The 16,159-nt window shown below is 62.2% G+C and overlaps 1 protein-coding gene and 1 pseudogene across 6 annotated transcripts in view; both read left to right on the top strand.

Moving 5' to 3' along the window:
* BAHCC1 (BAH domain and coiled-coil containing 1) overlaps positions 1-11,280 on the top strand; it is a 70,093-nt gene extending 58,813 nt beyond the window's left edge. For 4 of the 5 annotated variants that reach the window (XM_033182584.1, XM_033182587.1, XM_033182586.1 and 1 more), the window contains 14 exons: positions 324-447; positions 1,263-1,551; positions 2,378-2,560; positions 2,891-3,192; positions 3,350-3,454; positions 3,544-3,700; positions 3,785-3,899; positions 3,984-4,059; positions 4,226-4,334; positions 4,964-5,083; positions 5,216-5,392; positions 5,553-6,730; positions 7,735-7,971; positions 8,540-11,280. In XM_033182584.1, coding sequence (XP_033038475.1) covers positions 324-447; positions 1,263-1,551; positions 2,378-2,560; positions 2,891-3,192; positions 3,350-3,454; positions 3,544-3,700; positions 3,785-3,899; positions 3,984-4,059; positions 4,226-4,334; positions 4,964-5,083; positions 5,216-5,392; positions 5,553-6,730; positions 7,735-7,971; positions 8,540-8,746 — 3,379 coding nt within the window. In that variant the 3' untranslated portion in view covers positions 8,747-11,280. The remainder of the gene's footprint in view (positions 1-323; positions 448-1,262; positions 1,552-2,377; positions 2,561-2,890; positions 3,193-3,349; positions 3,455-3,543; positions 3,701-3,784; positions 3,900-3,983; positions 4,060-4,225; positions 4,335-4,963; positions 5,084-5,215; positions 5,393-5,552; positions 6,731-7,734; positions 7,972-8,539) is intronic. The other variant, XM_033182588.1, reaches the window with a different exon arrangement.
* Positions 9,487-11,280, top strand: LOC117066821 (annotated as a pseudogene). Its single transcript, XR_004430514.1, has one exon. The product of XR_004430514.1 is annotated as an uncharacterized LOC117066821 (transcript).
* Positions 11,281-16,159: the final 4,879 nt, after the last annotated feature.

Raw genomic sequence — 16,159 nt, forward strand, 5'->3', positions numbered from 1 at the left:
TTTCTTCCTAGCAGGCTGTGGAAGGATGGGATTCGGGTAACAGAAGCGTGCCTACTTCCAGTATAGCTTAGTGGGGGATGGGATGGATTTGAGGATGCAGGGACTGCTGAGGGCTGGTGGTTGGCAGGCAGAGGGGCTGGCTGGAGGCAGGTGCTGAGGGGAGGTCAGAGCTGGCTCAGGCCCTAAGACCCCTCACCCTCAGCTCTGTCTGCCTGAGACGTAGGGCTCTTGGAGGAGTGTGACCCACTGCAGAGACAGTAGGGGGACAAGGCTGGGGCAGCCAGGACTGCATCTGCCCTGCACCCACCACCCCTTCCCCCCAGGGCGGTGCGGACAAGCCTGGGTCTGCTGTGCGCGGAGCTGCGAGGGGGCAGCGGGGGCGAGCCTGCAAAGAAACGGAGCAAGCTGGAGAGGAGCGTCTACCCAGGCCTGCAGACTGCCTCTGTGGTGAGTGCTGAAGCACCTGCCTTGCCCCAGGGCCCTTCAGGTCCCTTCCTGGGCAGGTAGCAGATAGTGGACTCTCCCCAGCCCTGTGCTGACACCCGTTGCTCAGAACCAAGCGAACCAAGGCTGGGGAGCTCTGAGTGCCAACAGCAGGAGGAGGAGCCCGACCCTGTGGTGTGATGTGGGAAGGTCCGACCGGGTGGCCCTGCTGCCACTTGCCTGTGTGTCTCCACCCTCCTCGTCTCACTCTAGCTGGAAAGCAAATGCCGAGGCCACACTCTGTTCACAGAGACTCCCTGGAGCGAGGCCCTGCCTTTCCTCAGTGGCCCAGGGCACACTTGGTGTGGCGGGGGCTCCCCCAGCTGCCGGCACCCCTTCCTTCTTGGCACAGCAGATGCCTCCTGCCCTCCCCTCTCCGTGGCCTCGGGGCCGGGTGAGAGGTGGGCCCCAGCATGCTCCGCCTGCCTGCCCAGGGGGCTGAGCCTTCTGTCCAAATGCTGTTTTATCTCTGCCTTGAGAAAAGCTAACGGCCTGGCCCCACAACCCACAGCCACTGGGCCCTCAGCCTCCTCCGTGCCCCCTAAGTGGGGTGGGCAGTTGGTAGGCAGTGGAGTGGGTGGGAAAGGCCCAAGCGTAGGCTCCAGGGGCAGGCCCCTGTGTCTCTGGGCCAGACATCCCTTCAGTCCCTGTGGATCGAGGGCAGGGACCTGGGGGGTACCAGTTCTGAGCCGGGCATCAACAGAGAGGCACCTAACCACCCAGGGGCTGTGGTTTGCAGAGGGCGCCCTGAGAGTGCAGCTGCCCCTCTCTGTTCACAGGAGAAGGCACAGTGTAAGAAGAGCAGCTGCCAGGACAGGCTGGCACCCTCTGTGGCCCACAGGGTGGCCCAGCTGAAACCCAAGGTCAAGAGCAAAGGGCTGCCCACAGGCCTCAGCTCTTTCCAGCAAAAGGAGGCCACCCCCGGGGGGCGCATCCGGGAGAAGCTGTCCCGAGCCAAGAGTGCCAAGGTGTCTGGGGCCACACGGCACCCACAGCCCAAGGGCCACAGCAGCCGGGAGACACCCAGGTGCCCAGCCCAGCCTTCTGTGGCTGCGTCCCGGGAGGCAGGCAAGTTGCTGGCGTGAGTGGCCACTGCCAGGAGCCCGGTCATGGTCACTGGGGGGCTGGAGGAGGGGGTGGCAAGTTCACGGCGACCACCAGGGCTGGGTCAGGGCTCGTGGGGTGTGACAAGTCCAAGGAGACCTTCTCACTAGACAGGCTGGGGAAGAAGGCGAATGTCTCACAGAAGGAGACCCCCGTCCGCAAGGCAAGCTCAGTGGCTCTCAGTGTGCCTCACCCCCATGTCGGGGCTGAAGGGGAAGGAAGGACGCCCCCTGGAAGCATCCAGGTTAAAAATAGCCCTCCCAACGGCCCCAGCCCTTGCGACTGTAGCGTCCGGCTGGGCTGACCCTGAGGCATTATCTGACCCCCCAGCAAACACGTGTGTCCAGAAACAGGAGCCTAGAAAAATAGAAGCTTCCTTTCTCCTGCCAGCCCCTTCCCCCAAGGTCTCAGACGCCTGAGAAAGAACAAAGGGAGGGTTGCTTGGACCTGGGGGAGGGGCAAAGGGCCATCTGGGCGGGTGGGGGACAGTAGAAAGAGGAGAAGGGACTTCCTGGGGAGGGGGCACCAGCCCTGCCAGGCAGGTGCCCCATTGCCCAGGCTATAAAGAAAAAATCACGTGTCCCCACACCCATACAAATCCCTTCAGGCTGGAGGCCAGGACCTCAGGCGCCTGCCTCCAAAGCAGCCCCACAGAGCAGCCCAGAGGGTGACAGTGACTGGTCCCACTCACAGCCCCGCCATAACCGCATGCCCAGAGGGTCACCTCCCCCACCTCTCAATGGCACAGCTTTAACATCAAGTCATCGGGACCCCTCTGCCTCTCTCCCAGGCAGTGGCTATGACAGTGAGGACTGTGAGGGTCTCCTGGGGGCAGAGGCACCACCCAGGGAGGCAGGGCTGCTGCTGCATGCCGGGGCCAGTGTGGCCGTGCTGGGGCCCTCGCCCTCCTCTGTGGTCAAGATGGAGGCCAACCAGAAGGCCAAGAAGAAGAAAGAGAGGCAGGGATTGCTAGGTAACCAGGAGGGAGGGCAGGAAATGCTAGATAACCAGGAGGGAGGGCAGGTATTGCTAGGTAACCAGGAGGGAGGGTAGGGGTTGCTAGGTAACCAGGAGGGAGGGTAAGGGTTGCTAGGTAACCAGGAGGGAGGGCAGGGGTTGCTAGGTAACCAAGAGGGAGGGCAGGGGTTGCTAGGTAACCAGGAGGGAGGGCAGGGGTTGCTAGGTAACCAGGAGGGAGGGCAGGGGTTGCTAGGTAACCAGGAGGGAGGACAGGTACAGTCAGCCCAACCAGCCAGGTCTCCAGGTTGGGGATCCCTGCGACGGCCTTCCCTCCCTCCCCCAGGGGCCTGTCGCCTGTCCAGCCCTGAAAGTGAGGTCAAGATCAAGAGGCGGCCGGTGAAGGCCAAGGTGGGCACCACCCTGGAGCGGGCCTCAGGGCAGAGGCCCCCAGGTGCACTGGGCAAGAAGAAAGCCAAGGGCAAGGCCAAGGGCGGCCTGCGGGCAGAGCCAGGGGCCACCTCCAGCAGGGACACCCTCTTCAGCCCCTCCCGGGCCTTCACCTGCCATGAGGAGGGCAGCCAGCTGGCCAGCGAACGCCTCAAGAGGGCCACGCGCAAGGGCACGGTGCTGCAGCCAGTGCTGCGGGTGAGGCTGGGCTCTGGGGTGCTGGGCCAAGAGGCTGGGTGCCTATGAAGAAAGGCCTTCCCCGCCCTCCCCCACATGCCGGCCCCTGAGCCCTGGGTCAGCCCCAGGCTGTCCCACCACCCTCGGCTCAGCGCCTTCTCTGCCTGCCCATGCACAGCGGAAGAACGGGGCCCTGTCCATCACACTGGCTGCACGCAATGCCAAGGCCATCCTGGGGAAGGGCCGGAAGCTAAGCAAGGTGAAGCGCAAGGCCGGCAAGCAGGTAGCAGCCCCCCCAACCCTGGGAGCCCACTGTGCACTCACCTGCACCCTGCCTGCGCCCCACCCAAGCCTGACCCCTCTGGCCCCCAGGGCAAGGGCCGGGCTGTGAGCCGCCTGCTGGAAAGCTTCGCTGTGGAGGACGACTTTGAGTTTGACGACAACAGCAGCTTCTCAGAAGAGGAGGAGGACGAGGAGGAAGAGGAGGAGGACAGCGGTCCCCTGAGCGCAGAGCAGAGTGCCGCCCTGGGTGAGCAGGGCCAGGAAAGGTGCCAGCCACCTGGGGAGGGATAGTGGGTAGGCCATGCTGGCTGCTGACACCCTGTGCCCACAGCACGCTCATGTGCCATCCACAAGGAGGACCTGCGGGACGGGCTGCCCGTGCTTATCCCCAAGGAAGACAGCCTGCTGTACGCGGGCAGCGTCAGGACCCTGCAGCCACCCGACATGTGAGGCCTGGGCACGGTGGGGCAGGGCAGGGGCCTGGAGGGCAACCGAGACCCATGACGCCTCACACTCCCCAATGCCCCCAGCTATAGCATCGTCATCGAGGGCGAGCGGGGCAACCGGCAGAGGATCTACTCACTGGAGCAGCTGCTGCAGGAAGCGGTGAGGACCGGGCTCGCCTGCCCTGGGGAGGGGCCTGACTGACTTGCCCCAGAACAAAGGAGGGCCTTGGTCTGGGCCACAGCCACTCCCGGGCCCAGGGACCAGGCTCTCAGGCAACCCTGGGCTGGACCGCACCTGCTCACAGCCGCCGCCCGCTTTCCTGCAGGTTCTTGACGTGCGGCCACAATCCAGCCGGTACCTCCCGCCCGGCACGCGGGTCTGCGCCTACTGGAGCCAGAAGTCTCGATGTCTGTACCCGGGCAACGTGGTCCGGGGTAAGCTATACCCAAGGCGGGAGCGGGGGCAGGCCCTTCTGAGACCCACAGGCTCATGTCTGGCCCCACCAGCCTGACTTCCGAGGCTGGCAAGGGCAGAACCAGCTCTCTGCTTAGAGCACGACAGTAAAATGAGCTCCCAGGCGCCGTGAAAAAGCGCAGGGTGTGTGGGGAGGGAGGGAGGGGCTCTGGCCTCAGCCAAGCAGAGAGGGCCCAGCAGGAAGGGACCCAGAGCACTGCTGCTGGGGGTCACAGAGTACATCGGGGGGCACCAGCTCCCCTGGGCAAAACCTGCTGACTACAGGCAGGGCATGTAGGTCCCTAGGGTGAAAGGCACAAAAATCCCACAGGCAAGTGGCCAGGCAGGTGGGAGGTGGGCACGTGGGCATCAGCACGTGTGGGGAGGTCAGGTTCCGGTCGGGGTGGGGTGACGGTGGCATCCCATGGGAGGCACTGCAGGAGTTGGAGAGGGGGCCCCGGCTCCTGGACTGCAGGGCGGCTCCACCCTCCGTGTGGTCAAGGAGAACCCTGGAGCCTCCCCTCACCCTCCCGACCGGCCTCGGCAGCACTGCCTCGTTTCGGGCACCTGCTGGGGGTTCCAGCCACAAGCTCAGCTGTGCCGTCCACAGGGGCCTCCGGTGACGAAGATGAGGACCTGGACTCGGTAGTGGTGGAATTTGACGATGGGGACACCGGCCACATCGCTGTCTCCAACGTCAGGCTGCTGCCGCCTGACTTCAAGATCCAGTGTGAGCCTGGGACCTGTGTGGGGCAGGGCCCTGCCTGGGCTCCACTGTGTCCAGACAGGCTCCCAAGGAAGGGTTGGGATGGCAGTACCCCACAGCCATGGCACTGAAGCCCTTGGCCCATGCTATCCACAGGCACAGAGCCCTCTCCAGCTCTGCTAGTGTCTAGCAGCTGCCGGAGGACCAAGAAGGCGTCCAGCGAGGCCCCCCCGCCCAGTGAAGCCGCCACCCCCAGCCTGTCCCCCAAAGCACAGGATGGCCCTGAAGCTTTGAAGACACCCGGGAAGAAATCCGTTAGCAAAGACAAAGCTGGTATTTTGCTGGACTTCCCAGAACCCGGGTCGGGGGGAGGCATCCTCTGGGGGCTGGGGGAACGAGGAGACCCATGGGGCAGGCAGGGTCCAGGGAGGGGCAGGTGGAGGCAGTTTCATGGGCCCAGCTGGGGCTGACTCCGCTGGGCTTTTGTCCTCAGGTAAAGCCGAACTCCTAACCTCAGGTGCCAAATCCCCCACCGGGGCCTCCGACCACTTCCTGGGCCGCCGTGGCAGCCCCTTGCTGAGCTGGTCCGCAGTGGCGCAGACCAAGCGGAAGACAGTGGCAGCGGCCAGCAAGGGGCCGGGGGTGCTGCAGAACCTCTTCCAGCTCAACGGCAGCAGCAAGAAGCTGCGGGCCCGCGAGGCCCTGTTCCCCGTGCACAGCATGGCCACGCCCGTGTTCGGCAACGGCTTCCGCGCTGACTCCTTCAGCAGCCTGGCCAGCTCCTACGCGCCCTTCGTCGGGGGCACTGGGCCGGGCCTCCCCGGGGGGGCCCGCAAGCTGCTTCGGGCCAAGAAGGCCGAGAGGGTGGAGGCCGAGAAGGGTGGGCGGCGGCGGGCGGGCGGCGAGTTCCTGGTCAAGCTGGACCACGAGGGTGTGACCTCCCCTAAGAACAAAACATGCAGGGCGCTGCTCATGGGGGACAAGGACTTCGGCCCCAAGCTCGGGCGGCCCCTGCCCAGCCCCAGCTATGCGCACCCCGCCCTTGTGGGCAAGGACAAGAAGGGGCGGGCACCCATTCCCCCGCTGTCCATGGGGCTGGCACTGCGCAAGTATGCGGGCCAGGCAGAGTTCCCACTGCCCTACGACAGCGACTGCCACAGTTCCTTCTCGGACGAGGACGAGGACGGGCCGGGGCTGGCGGCCGGTGTGCCCTCCCGCTTCCTTGCCCGCCTGTCCGTGTCCTCCTCCTCCTCCGGCTCGTCCACCTCCTCCTCCTCAGGCTCTATGTCCACCTCCAGCCTCTGCTCCTCTGACAACGAGGACTCGTCCTACAGCTCAGACGACGAGGACCCAGCCCTGCTGCTGCAGACCTGCCTCACCCACCCCGTGCCCACCCTCCTGGCCCAGCCCGAGGCCCTGCGCTCCAAGGGCGGCGGCCCTCACGCACATGCCCAGCGCTGCTTCCTGTCCAGGGCCACAGTGGCTGGCACCGGTGCGGGCTCAGGCCCCAGCAGCGGCAAATCCAAGCTCAAGCGCAAAGAGGCCCTGAGCTTCTCCAAAGCCAAAGAGCTCTCCCGGAGGCAGCGGCTGCCCTCCGTGGAAAACCGGCCAAAGATCTCAGCCTTCCTGCCCGCCCGGCAGCTCTGGAAGTGGTCGGGGAACCCCACACAGGTAGGTCTCCAGTGGGTGGCAGGAGGAGTTCCATGTTCCCAAGGAAACCAGGGTGGGCTCACGCGCCCCTGCTGCCCTTCCTCTCCTTTTTGCATCTTCCTACTTGATTGCAAGTTAAAAACTGTGGAAAACTCGGCCGGGCGCGGTGGCTCAAGCCTGTAATCCCAGCACTTTGGGAGGCCGAGACGGGCAGATCACGAGGTCAGGAGATCGAGACCATCCTGGCTAACACTGTGAAACCCCGTCTCTACTAAAAATACAAAAAATTAGCCGGGCGAGGTGGCGGGCGCCTATAGTCCCAGCTACTTGGGAGGCTGAGGCAGGAGAATGGCGTGAACCCGGGAGGCGGAGCTTGCAGTGAGCTGAGATCCGGCCACAGCACTCCAGCCTGGGCAGCAGTGCGAGACTCCGTCTCAAAAAAATAAAAAATAAAAAAAAAATGTGGAAAACTCAAGGGAAGAACAAAAACCCATCCATGACCCAGTGAGGCAGACAGCTACTTCCGCTGGCCCCTCGCCGGAGCCCACGGCCTGCGTGACAGTGGAAACGACTTCATGTCGGCGCCGGGCCCAAGCTGCACTCCACATGTGATGGCCTCACTTTTCCACGTCAGTAGTGGCACGGCCAGCTGGAGAGCTGTGGATCCCCGAGCTCAGAAGCCAGCGTCTGTCCTCGCCAGGGCACTGCTCAGGGACGCACAGGGCCACTCATGGGTCTTTTGCCCTCGTAAATAACACTGTGGTGAACGTCTCGTCCACACGTCCCTGCCCCAGATCCAGTGTCCAGACGTCATGACTCCATGTGCAGGCTCAGTGGAGGCGCGGCCCCTGCTCCGGATCCACAGCTGCCATCAGCCGCAGTGCTGCCGCTTCCCGTCCTTGCGGGCGCCCTGCACACTCCCACGCTCACACTCAGACTCACACACCCACACCACGCCCTCCTGGCCGCCGCCCGTCCCCCCTGCCCCCGGCCTCTCAGAGCCACCCTGCCCATGTCCCCCACAGCGGCGTGGCATGAAGGGGAAGGCCCGGAAGCTGTTCTACAAGGCCATCGTGCGGGGCGAGGAGACTCTGCGTGTCGGGGACTGCGCCGTCTTCCTGTCAGCTGGCCGGCCCCACCTCCCCTACATCGGCCGCATCGAGAGCATGTGGGAGTCCTGGGGCAGCAACATGGTCGTCAAGGTCAAGTGGTTCTACCACCCTGAAGAGACCAAGCTGGGCAAGAGGCAGTGCGACGGCAAGGTGAGGCCCAGGCAGGTGCGGCCCAGCCCCGCTCGGGGCCCCGGGGAGCGGGCATGACAGCAGCCAGCGCTGTGCTCCAACACAGGGCACCTGGCCCCACCACACATCTCCCGCTCGGCAGGTGCCACGGCCCCCCAGGGAGCCGCACAGCCTGTAGCCCTAGAGCAGGACCCCCGGGTCCCTCCCCACAGCTGGGGGCTGTGGCCCACGGCAGTGCTCAGCATCCGGCAGGCCCAGTTCACTCCTGGGATGTGTGGCAGCCCCCACCCCGTGGGTCCTCCCCGCCTGCGATGCCAGCCCAGGACAGAACTTGCCCTCAGCACGCCCTCTGCTCCTCCCTGAGAAGAAGCCGTTTTCCAGACCATGTGACGTGTCCCATCTTCCAGGGAAATGAGTATTTCTCTGACTCCGGCAGTCCCCAGAGGGTCCCCGACAGGCTCCTCGGCCTCTGGACTGGTTGCCATCTTCCGGTCACACAGTTAGAGGCCCATCCAGTGACCCTTACAGAGCATGGGTGGGCAGCGGGTCTCCTGGCCGGCCGCTGACGCCCCGTGCGCCCTGCCCACAGAACGCACTGTACCAGTCCTGCCATGAGGATGAGAATGATGTGCAGACCATCTCCCACAAGTGCCAGGTTGTGGCGCGTGAGCAGTATGAGCAGATGGCCCGGAGCCGCAAGTGCCAGGACCGGCAGGACCTCTACTACCTGGCGGGCACCTACGACCCCACCACCGGGCGCCTGGTGACAGCCGATGGCGTTCCCATCCTATGCTGAGCCGCCCACCGCAGATGCCTCCCACCTGTGCCAGGGACCCTGTGTGCGGAGCCTGGCATCAGCCAAGCCGCCGGGCAGGAGGCAGCCCCAGCCTCCCAGGGGCGAGTCTGAGCAAATATGCAAAAGGCCACAGGGCAAGACCAGGCTTTCTCACGGTTTTCCCTGGAAAGAGCGTTCCAGGTGTCGGAACCCAGTCCCGTCCCATCCGCTGCGGAGGGTCGGGCTGTGGCCCTGATGGGTCCCTGGCCCGCCCCGCCCACAGCACCCTCCGTTTCCCGCACCGGCAGTTCACGGGAGATTCGAATCCAAGCCATATTCCCTGGTACCTCCGACTGTCCCACCAGGGAAAGCAGAAATCAGGTGTGTTGCCTATTTATTTCTCTATGTAAATATTGTATTTCTGCGGGGAAGTTTTATGGAAAAAAGTAGAAAAGGGTTTTTCCCCATCCGCGTGACAAGGTGTGTGTGAGTGCGCCTGTGTGTGTGTGCGTGTGTGTGGCGATTTTTGTCCTGGGGTTTCCTTTGGAAATGCACTGTTCTCAGCCCAGCTGGGTTCCAATGGGGGCACCTGGGACGACAGAGGCAGCTCGGGGCAGGGGGCAGAGGCCACGGGAGGGTCAGGTGGGACCCTTGGTGGCACCCTCCAATCTCTTGGGACAACCGTGTGAGATGAAAGTCAGTGGAGTTTATTTGCTTTCAGTGTGTCTCCTAGAAAAGAAGTGTTAGAGCAAGGGGTGGTGATGAGGGGCCTGTAGGGAAAGAAGAATTCAAGAGGCAAAGCCCAGACCAGGGAGTGTGACAGCAGCCGTGTGCATCTCACCTCTGTTCAAAACAAGACAAAGACGAACAAATGTTTTCAAGTATGGATAAGAAAAAGCGATGTTTGGATTGTATTTCCTGAATCATACTCCAACTTATATCTGATTTCTGTTTCCGGGGCCAGTTGGTCTGAGGCCAAGGGGTCTGGCCTCCACCCAGAGCAGGGAGGGGCTGGCCCCTCGCCCCCCTCACCCTCGCCGCCCTGGCACACTCAGGAAGCAAGGCCCAGCTCTGAGCCCTCCTCACCCCTGGGGTCTTAACTTTCCTGAAAGTAGCAGGTGCCGCGTGAAGGGGCAGCTTGGCCGGGATCCTGAACTGGGCAGGGTTCTGGGCCTACGAGGGCAGGTTCACAGTCCAGCCAGATTGTCTCCTCACCCCCGAGCAGAGTGCATGCAAAAGACACCCCTTTTCCCACCCACCTTATCGGTGCCCCCAAACCCCTGGCCTGCTGGGTAAATGGTGGTGAGGCCAGGCCAGCAGTGCTATGGCCAAGGGAAAAGAAAATAAAATGCAGACTCTGCCCCACGGCCCACCCCAAGCAGGGGAAGGCCCCTTCCTGGGCCCCCTTTTCCACCAGCCACGTCTGCCTGGCCCTCAGACCCCTCTGCCTGCCCCAGCACCTTTAGAGGTTTCTTGGTCTTTTCAGTGCCACTCGGTGGGACAGATGGCCTGATGGGTGTGCTCAGGGCATAGAATAAGGGTCCCTCTGACCACCCGAACCCACATCCTGGCCCCAGGTGCAAGGAGCACCCCTCAGGGGCTCTACCCCAGTATCCCAGGAGAATTCACACCCCTCCGCTTCTCCCACAGCCCAGGATACATAGGGCTGCCTGGACCTGAGCCCAACAGCCTTCAGCTGCAGAAATGCATGGGGGACCACGTACTCCCCGTGTCTTCCCACACCAAGATTCCCCTGGCCCCCACGGGAGCTTCAGGAAAGCCCCCCCAAGTTAGCCGCTGCTCTAGGACAAGCTCTGTGTCACCCACACACCACAGGCCTCGGAAGCAGGGGTGCTGGTGGGTGCCCTGCGCTCCAATCCCAGGTCCCCTTGGGCCCCCTATTTTTCTTGGGCCCATTGGGGCCTGTTTCTCACCTGCTGGGCGGACCCCCTGAAGGGCCATTCCTGAAGGCTCCCCAGGAAGCTCAAGGCTGGGGGCTTACGTTGTGGTCAGGGGTCCCTGCCCCCAGCCCCCTGCTCCCACCCCCGAGCCTAGGCTTTGTCTCACATGAGTGCAATATTTCATTCCCGGTGGTTGTCTGGGGAGGTGGTTGTACGAGGTCCTGCTCGAGGCTCGGGGATCAGACAGTGTCAAGTGAGGAAACATGCTGGGGCACACCGAGCCCCTGGAGTTCAGGGAAGGCTGAGGAGGGCGCGGCCGCGGAGGTCGGGTCCTCTGCTCGGCCGCCTCATCCTCGTCCCGCTTCTGCTGGGTTCCGCTATGTCCCTTGTTTTTTTCTTTTTTTCCTTTCTGTGTGCGTGAGATTGGTGTGGCCCCTCCCCTCTCGCCGTGCTTAACGTGACGAAAGCACGATTCCTGTAAATGTGTAAACTAAGGGGATGGTTGGATTTTTTTTTCAATGTAAACACTAAAAACAAAATGGACAAAAAAACACACAAAGGTTTTATGAACAGCAGACTATGTAAAGGCATTTTAGTATCAAATTTTTTATTGATAACTTGCTTAAGAATAAATATATGGACTATTGTACAGGTTTTCGGGGGTCCAGGGTCCTGTGTCCCACGGTGCTCCTGGGGGGGCCAGGGCTCCAGGGGCTCAGCAAAAGCCTCATTCCCAGAGCTGGGGCCTCTGGACCAGGCCTCCCCACTGCCCCCTGTGTAGCCCCTCAGGGCACTGAGCCTCAGGCCAGAAAAGGGTCATGTGACTGGAATGGCTTAGGGTGGTCTTAGGGGTGGGGTCCCTCCAGGAGGAGAGCCCCTTTCCTGGTTGCTCTCACAGACCCCTGGTCAGTCCCTGTCCAGCCTGAACCAGAGTCCGGGGCCAGAGTAGGTTCCACTGGAGAGGACGAGGGGCAAGAGCAGTCTCCGACCGCCACGCTGGGCAGGGCCTCCGATGTGACTGGCCACCCTGCGAGGACCGGCCCACGGCCCGGGTGTGGGAACACAGATCAGTGCACCCCCAGCTGGAGGGAGCCCTGTTGATGAGGCTGCAGACCCAGAGGAAGCTGGATGCTTGCAGGGGGTGGGGAACCCTCCTTGTCCCCCCTCTGCCACCGGGATCTCGGGAAGCTGCGTGAAGTCGGTGTGCATCTGTCCCAGTGGGCCCGAGTGCCTGGTCACAGCTGTGTCCACGGCCAGGAAACATGGTCCTTGGAGGATGGAGTCCCCGAGTCAGCAGCGCTTCCCTGGGCCAGTGAGTGCAGAGGGAGGTGTTCAGAGACCGACTGTGCCTCGGGCTGCCGCGAGGGCAGAGAGCAGATGAGGACCTTGGCCGGGCCCTGAGGAAGGGGGGCCTGCTGGACCAGGTGTCTAGGTCGAGGTCCTCTGTGGTAAGAAAGGAAAGATGGGTGAGACCAGACACTCCCTGTGGGCTCAGGAGACCCTGACTTCACTCATCTCAATGACTTTTTTGGGGCAGAAGCCAGCCTGGAACAGGGAGAAAGGCCTGCAGCTGTTGCCCCGGCTCCTGGAGCCCTGAGCCAGGACTTGCTGCCACCTCCTGCCCACCCCAGGAGCTTGCCTGATGGAGCAGGTTGCACAGAGAGGCCACAGGCAGCCAACAGGGACTCTGGGGCAAGAGAGCCGGGTGAAGCCCAGGCCAGAGAGGTGACACCTGCCTGGGAAGCCCACAGGAAACCTGCCAGCAGGTCTTGGTTCAAATCCTCCATTCATCCAGCACTGCCTGGTGCTAGCAGTGTACCAAGCAGTGAGCCACGGTGGGAGTGAGCGGCCCATGGCCCCACCTTCATGACGGGCAGATGGGAGAGAGAGAACAGTGGGGCCCAGCAGCTATACCCGGGGCTACACAGCCGAGATAACCTCGCCCATGGAACCCTAAGGTCGGCCACCCCCATCTCAGCCAAAAGTGTGGTATCAGGGCTGAGCCAGGCCTGGTGGGGCAGCACTGCAGCTCCCTGCCCCCCTGCTGCATGTGGCAGCAGGGCCAGCGGGGACATCGCACCTGGCAAAGCAGATTAACTGTCTCTGGGGCAGTCCAGGTGGGCTCCCTGGAAGAGGTAATACCTGGGCTGTCTTTGAAGAGCCCAGGGCAGGGAAGAGGGCAGTCACGGAACAGCAGGTGGCCAGCAGGGGCTGGGGAGGTAGGGGACTGATGCTAGAGCTAGAGGGTGGCACAGTCCAAATCTCAAGCCCCTGAGAACAGCGTGGAGCCTGTGTTCTCTCTTTGACAAAGGGTGCCCCAAGAGCTCTAAGCAGAGTCTGCGGTCAAATTGAGGCACACATTCTGCAGCCTGGGAGTCAGAGTTGGAGGTCCCAGGCCAGCCAGGCACCTGGGGGTCAGGGTTGGAGGTCCCAGGCCAGCCGGGCACCTGGGGGTCAGGGTTGGAGGTCCCAGGCCAGCCGGGCACCTGGGGGTCAGGGTTGGAGGTCCCAGGCCAGCCGGGCACCTGGGGGTCAGGGTTGGAGGTCCCAGGCCAGCCGGGTGCCTGGGGGTCAGGGTTAGAGGGGCCAGGCCAACACAGGTACCTGCGGGGAGGGGCTAGCACCAAGAAGAAAGGCTTTAAGGATGACACAGGGCCAGGGGTCCAGGTGGGACTGAGGGCCAGAAATGGCTGCAGAGGGGGCCTGGCTGAAGGGGGTGCCACCAATGGGCCCAGGAATGGGCTGGGTGAGCCCAGGAGGCAGGTGACCTGCGCACAGCGAGTGGGGTTGACCACAGGCTTAGGTGAGCCCCCAACCTCAAGGGACTGACCTCCACAGGAGCCCTGCAGGGCGCACTGCTGAGTCTTAACGGCAGGACTCGTGCCTGGGCCTGGCCTCAAAACACCACCGTGCTACCCTCCCCTCCACCGTCTCTCTGCCACTCATCCTCCCACCTTATCTCAGACACAGCCATCCTTGCCTTCCAGAACCTCCTGCCCCCAGAACAGGGCTTGGACAAAGGGCGGGGCGTTGTGGGAAGGACAGTCGGGGGGCTGGGCACGCACAGCTGCAGAGCCCCAAGGGTTAAACATGCAAGACTACACTTTGATCAAGACAAACGGGCCATTATGTGAAATGCTGGAGCAAGATGAATGCTGGCGCTGGGTGAGTAAGATCAATAAAAGTGATGTTTTATCAGGTAGAAATGACAACCTGGCTGATCGCAATTCGTTTTTAATACCACAAACCAAATGGGGACCAGGGGGCTTTAATTGTTCGTCCCCGGCCTGGCGAGGTTGCTGGGGGTTGGTGGGGAGTGGGGGAGAGGCAGCCGCACCGCTCAGCCATTGCAGGGTCACCGGGCACTGGAGCTGGCCAGATGCCCATGCCGGCCAGGCCCCTCAATGGTCTCCTGAGTCTGTACCAGGCAAGGTGAGGAGGGAACTGCCTCTGGCCCCTGGGTGCAGGCTAAGAAAACAAGCAGAGGCAGCATCCCAGGGGAATAACTGAATGGCTCCCTGCCTCCCACCAAGCCCCTACCAGGAACCTGGGCCTCTCGGCCTCCATTCTCCCCCAACAGCCACCCCTCTCCCGCTCCCCAGGAGTCCCAGTGAGAAGCCAGAACCTCCCTCCTGTAAGAGCCAGGGGACCCGGCCTTGAGCTTCCCGTGCCCTCCCTGTCAGTGCAGCCTCTGTAACCCGCCTCAGGCTACCTGGAGCCATGATGGTGATGAGGACGCGTCTAGGGGAGCGAGCTTCCCAGGGACAGGCGGGTGGGTTGTTCAAGGCCCAGCCACCACTCAGTGCCCACCTGGGACCACAGCACAGCTACCGGGGGACGAGGCCTGCCCCTGTCTCGGGTGGGGAGCGGGCCGGGCCATGGGTCAGTGGGGTGGAGGTGTGCCCCCGGGGCCAGGCCTTTAGGTGCAGCCTGACTTTCCAGTAGCTCGGACCTCAGTGTCCTTGTCTGAAATACAGACCTTGGCCTCTTTCCCCACCCGTGAGACCAGGATGAGGCTCACAGGCGGCCCAAGGGATTTCTGGACAGAGGCACAGGCAGAGCCCAGTCGGCATGGTGGTCTCAGCCCCTTTCCCTTGGCCCCCAACCTCAACCCCCAGGCCTTGTGTCCCCACCTACACCCAAGGGAGGCTTGAGAGGCCCAGTTCAGGCAGAAAGAGGAGCAGGGCTGGCCTCCAAGCCTCCCCTCTGTCAGCGCCTCATCACAGAGATCAGGTCTGTGGTCGAGGCTCTCAGGCCACTTGCATCACTTCCGAAGGCCGGACACACTCCACTTCCGTTCAGCCCCGGACTCCTGAGGGCCTGAGCAAAGGCTTTCCCAGAGCAGGAAGCAGCAGCAGACTAAGAGCAGATACTAAGGCCGGGCACGGCGGCTCACACCTGTAATCCTGGCACTTTGGGAGACTGAGGCAGGCAGATCACCTGAGGTCGGGAGTTCAAGACCAGCCTGACCAATATGGAGAAACCCCGTCTCTACTAAAAATACAAAATTAGCCAGGCGTGGTGGCACACGCCTGTAATCCCAGCTACTTGGGAGGCTGAGGAAGGAGAATCGCCTGAACCCAGGAGGCAGTTTGCAATGAGCTGAGATCTCACCATTGCGCTCCAGCCTGAGCAATAAGAGCGAAACTCTGTCTCAAAAAAAAAAAAAAAAAAAAGAAAGAAAAAGAAGAAAGCAGACACAGACAGCCGCCACTCGGAGCCTGAAGCAGGGTTTGCCATGAGCATGCCACATGGTCTTGGGCCTGATGTCGCCACAGAACTGAGAAAAGCATCTGTTTTCTTACATTCCATGTCCCCCTGGAGTCTTTTGCCCCTTTGCTGAGACTGAGTTTTCAGGCAGGCTCTACCCTGTGCTTTAGAGTCAGCAGGGCCCACTCTGATGGGCGTTTCCTGTCTGTTTTTTGGAGGCTCCTGAGGCTGGCTGTACCCATTTACAGAAAGAAAAGGCAGGGGATTGACACAGCACCCTGGGGTCCTGGGCCAACACCTACTGTTCAGGGAAAATCTCCAGTCCTGTCTCCCTGGACAGAGGACAGCAGGGTCCCTCATGATACCCAGGGCTGGTGGGGAAACTCAACACCTCCAGCCTATCCCAAATATCCTAGAATCTGTCGTCCTGCCAGAAGAGGCCTGTGATGTCCCTGTCCCATCAAAGCAGGGGACAGTGCATGCTGGTTCTCAACCCCTGATGATGTGATCTGTTCTTGGCAAGGACACATCTTGTTTCCTTCTCAGACATCCATTCCTCTGTCCATCTGCCCATCCATCTGTCCATCATTTCAACAAGCATTAATACAAACGGAAGACCTACTGTGTGCCAGGCCCTGTGCCATGCACCAGGATGCAGTGTTGAGAAGATTACACAAAGCCCCCACCCTCAAGAAACTCGGAGCCCAGTAGGGAAGAAGGCCAGCACACAGAAGCCCTGGCACCTGGCACACCAAGAACTCCAAGAAGCCACATCGAAGGATACAGGACGGGGCCTTTCTGCGGTGCAGAGCAGCTGCAAGCC

This window comes from Trachypithecus francoisi, unplaced genomic scaffold, assembly GCF_009764315.1.
Source record: "Trachypithecus francoisi isolate TF-2019V2 unplaced genomic scaffold, Tfra_2.0 Lachesis_group20, whole genome shotgun sequence".
Taxonomy (NCBI): Eukaryota; Metazoa; Chordata; class Mammalia; order Primates; family Cercopithecidae; genus Trachypithecus; species Trachypithecus francoisi.